This window comes from Pteropus alecto, unplaced genomic scaffold (genome assembly GCF_000325575.1).
Source record: "Pteropus alecto unplaced genomic scaffold, ASM32557v1 scaffold101, whole genome shotgun sequence".
In the NCBI taxonomy this organism is placed as follows: Eukaryota; Metazoa; Chordata; class Mammalia; order Chiroptera; family Pteropodidae; genus Pteropus; species Pteropus alecto.
This window is the reverse complement of record NW_006432945.1, coordinates 11619611-11623962: the sequence shown is the minus strand read 5'-3', so window position 1 is coordinate 11623962 and position 4352 is coordinate 11619611. Positions and strand designations below refer to the sequence as shown.

Genomic DNA, 4352 nt, shown 5'->3' with positions numbered 1-4352 from the left:
CACCTTGCAAAGGAGAAAAAACAATATTTTCCTCTTGCAGCTGCAGCTCCTTCATTTCAGCTCAACTGGTTTCAACCAGCTGAAGCTGTGAAACGATCGCGACCTTTAGCGACCTCACCACCGTCACCAGAGCTAAGGAAAGCTGATGAACCGAGAACGCCGAGTGACCCTGGTCCGTTGGACCCTCACTAGACCCAACAGGGGGCTCTTTCCCAACCACAAACACCAGGACTTGTTTCTGCCCGCCACACGCGGGTTCACAGATGCAGTCGGACTGCCACGCACTGGCTTTCACCCATGGATTCGCAGAGATACCCTGACCGCCTCCCTTTCTGAAACCCCGACATCCCTCAGCAGATCCATTCACTGCCACGCATCCCTTTGCCTGGGAAGTAACTAAGTTCGGTGCTTGCTTCGTTAACACTGCAGCCACCGGCTTTCCATTTATAATCTCGACGGGAGAAGGAAGTGAGGACCAGGCAGCATCTGACGTCTTTGCCTTCCGCTCTGGTCCTCGCCCTCTTCCTCTCAAGTGCTTCTTCTTATGGCATTGTCCCCAGGGGCGCTGAGCCACAGGACCCAGAGTTGGTGGCAGATGGGATTGCAGGAAGAGAAACTGGCTTAGTAATAAAGATACATGTTGAGAAGTAGTTTTAAGTTATTATTCCCATTATATCCCTGTATCAAGAACGAAAACTCCACAGTTTAATCTGTGGCCACAGGACTGTCAAGATTTTACTTATTACATTACATATTAACAATTAAAAAAACAAAACAAAACAAATCACTTATGTGGTACTTAACATGGACCAGGTATTTTCCTAAGAGCTTGACTCATCTAATTCTTGCAATGTCCCGATGCAGTAGGTACTATCGTCATTATCATCCTCATTTTATAGATGAGGGAACTGAAGCACAGGACAGTTAGGTAACCTTGCCCACGGTTACGAGGTGAACAGTTGAGGAGCCAGGATTCAAGTCCAAGGAGTTTGGCTCCCGTGGAACTCACCCACTGCTTTCAGACTACGCCACTGGGTGTCAGCACACTGAACTGAAGCAGCAGCGGCCTTGACGTAGAAAGAGAAAAGCTGAGGGCTGTCTAGGTGCAAAACACTTATGCATTTCCTAATTTAATCTGAGAAATGAATAGACACTTTTAGAAAACAGAATATGCAATATTGAGTTAATGAAGTGACTCCTTGCATCAGAGGAGCTTTTGTGTATATTTCCTTAATTAAAAAAAAAAAAATGTAAAAACCTGAGAATAGGCTTGAAAGTTAGGAGGATCGGTCCCTAGCTTCTTCATTAACAAAGGGCTCTTTCCAGCTCTTCACACCTTTTCACACAATGAAACCATTATTAGACATACTTCAGGGAAGAGACCACTTGGTGTGCCGGAGACAAGCATTTGCTATAAAATTATCTGGTTTCATCGCTACCAACGTTAAAACTGTACATTGGAGTATAAAACCTGTACGTACAATTACATATACCAAAAAAAAAAAAATGTTCTTTGTGAGGAGCAATTTTCAGCAAATCTGACAAACGGTAAGAGTAATTTCTATTTTGAGTTTGAAAGAAAAAAATGGAAATGTCCAAGATGTCCCCCTCCTCCCTCTGGCTCCAGTGACCCTTCGAACATCAATTTGCAAAGGCCTGAAGCAGGAAGGGAGGTATTAACAATACCAACCACTCATTCCTCCTCTCTTATGGAAGGGGTGAATTTTTAGAAAATGTTCTCCATCATTTATTATACTGATGTTCCATCCATCTGCAGCATTAGGTTCACTAGTTACCATGACAATATGATGCCTACAGCAATCTAACTTGATAGCCAGATGCCAGAATGTGAAAAAATAGGACCAGCTAAGAAAGTGAGAGAAATGTAATTAATCTGAGCCACACAAAAATGTGCACAAAGCTACGACCCGGAGGGAAGCTGCTGATATGTTACTGAAGAGGGAACGGTGACAAGTCGCGAAAATCAAGTTTTAGTATTAAAACTTTTGCTAACTAGAGCCATGAGGTGGTCTGAAACTAAGCCTGAGGAAGGAGTCAGGTTAGTCCAGGACGTTGCTCTGAGTGCCACCCCCACCCTCGCCCCAATCACGTCCTGCTGCAGAGCCCGGTGACGTCATTGTTGAGTCCAGCAGTAACCGTCTTGTGCCCTGACTTTTGGGAGAATCCGAAGCCACCAGCCTAAGTGCTGCCATCGTGGCCTTCTGCTCACCTCCAGTCTGCTATTATACCCAGCTTTTCCGTCTGATGAAAGAATTTCCATCACATGAAGCTAATCTTAAGAGACTGGACGGAGCTGTGTCCTGGGAGGTCTTGTGCCCGTGCCTTCTCCATGCCCAGTGGAGGCAACGTGTCAGCACGACCCTGTCAGATGGCCCACCATGGTGGAGTCGCTGGGAGACTGATAAAGGAGAGTGACATAAACGTGGGGGTGGGTGGCCGTCCTCCTCACGGCTGGGTGGGATAGCGGCGCTGAGCCAGGCGATTCGGCCGGGTCAGGCTAGTGGTCACGGGGAGCTGGAAAAGAACAAACACTGTGCTGGATGACAGCCCCAAGCATGGCTCCATCCGGGGCCGACTGGCTGGACTGAGCTAGGGCATGCCGAGAGTCTGGAACGTTTCCACCGCATGCGGCTTCCCAGGGGGGGCTGTTCTCATGATTCACTTCCGCCCAGTACCTTCACCTCTTATATCCGGCAAAAGAAATTTGATTTTAGAAAGAGGGGAGGCCAAATGATGCATGAGAGCGATCGGTCCGCCCCGAGTCGCCGAGGAACGGGGAGTTTCACATCTCCAAGTTTGCAGTGATCCCCTTGACTCCAGGACGGAGCGATGGTGCAACCACTGATGCCAGCACCAATCGTGTCCCTTGAATTTTGAGACTTCGGAAAGGTCAAGGGCAATACTAACAGTAGAGACACTGACTGGACCTCTTCTGCCTGCCAGGCCCTTCACGTACATGTGCTCATTTAATCCTCACAGCTGCTTGGTGAGGTAGCTACCACTCCGCCCATTTTAAATATTCCAAATCTGAGACTTAGGGTGAGTCATTGCTCAAGAGCTCATGCACAGTAACTGGTAAACCAGGATTGCAAAGCCGGGTCTACTTAATCCGAAGCCTGTGCTCGCCCCTGTCCCTCAAGGCTTTCTTACCTGGGGGACCTGAGCTGGGTTGTAGAGAGGAACAGCCCCTTTCATGGGGGGTGGAGGAAGCAGAACGCCAGGGCTGAAGTAGAGCTCAGAGGAGACACCCTGTAATCAAGATAGTAGAAAATCCCATCAGTCACCGCTTCCGGGATTCCAGAGCGCCAAGGGCTCCCCTGAGCATCAACTTTGGCCAAGAGATGCAGATGGGAAGCATTTCTTACAGAACTCAGGAAATCTCAAGTGAACAAACATGGTGCAGGTAGGCACAGCCAACCCCTGGGGCTGGGGTGGCAATGCAGAAGCTCAGGTGTGGCCGTACCTGGAGCACGCGAGAAGAAAAAGTCACCATAAGTTATACCGATAGCATCATAGGAAGTAATGTCTTCTTCGGAACATACTAATATACTAATATAACTGCAAGAGCACTCCAATCAGGCCACCCTGGGAAATGAGAATGTTTTCCTAGCCATCGGCATGGGATCCATACCAGTGCAGACAATTTAACGAGAGTTATTACAGCCCTTGCCAAGGACACTGGTGAACTCTGGCTCTCACTGGAACATAGAGGTGGTTCTGTAGATGTCACCTAAAGAGGCAGTTATGGGCTAAATGCACGGCTTCATAGGTTGAAATCCTAACCCCGGTACCTCAGAACGTATTGGGAGGTAGAGTCTTTAAAGAGGTGATTAAGGCAAAATGAGGTCATCGAGGTGAGCCCTAACACAACACGACTGGTATCCCGGTAAGAACAGGAAATTTGGACAGAGACACACACAGAGGGAAGACCACGTGAAGACCCAGGGAGGAGACAGCCGTCTACAAGCCAAGGACAGAAGCCTCAAGAAAAACCAACCTTGCCGAACCCTTGATCTCAGACTCCCAGCCTTTAGAAATGTGACAAAATAAATTTTCTGTTGTTTAAGCCACGCGGTCTGTGACACCTTGTCATGGCAGCCCCAGCAAACTGATAGAGAAGCTTTTCCCACGTTCCCCATGACCTGGGCCCACCCAGGGTGGCTCCTGCAGTCCCCACACATGGGCACCAGGTGGGGCCCTAGGCTCAGCCCATGGGCGGCTCACCTCAGGCCCAGATAAGCCTCCACTCCCAGTGCCCTCGGCTGTTCCCCAACTGGACGCTGGTCTTCGGACATCACCCCTACCTAGAAAGCAATGAGTCAGCTATTCCT

General features: G+C 48.8%; 1 protein-coding gene across 1 annotated transcript in view; it reads right to left on the bottom strand.

Moving 5' to 3' along the window:
- Positions 1–2411: 2411 nt before the first annotated feature.
- LOC102878628 (protein transport protein Sec16B) overlaps positions 2412–4352 on the bottom strand; it is a 30587-nt gene continuing 28646 nt past the window's right edge. The window contains exons 22-24 of the mRNA XM_006907787.2: positions 4246–4325; positions 3172–3270; positions 2412–2535 (exon numbers count right to left, since the gene is read on the bottom strand). Of these exons, the coding sequence (XP_006907849.1) occupies positions 2467–2535; positions 3172–3270; positions 4246–4325 (248 nt within the window). The 3' untranslated portion in view covers positions 2412–2466. The remainder of the gene's footprint in view (positions 2536–3171; positions 3271–4245; positions 4326–4352) is intronic.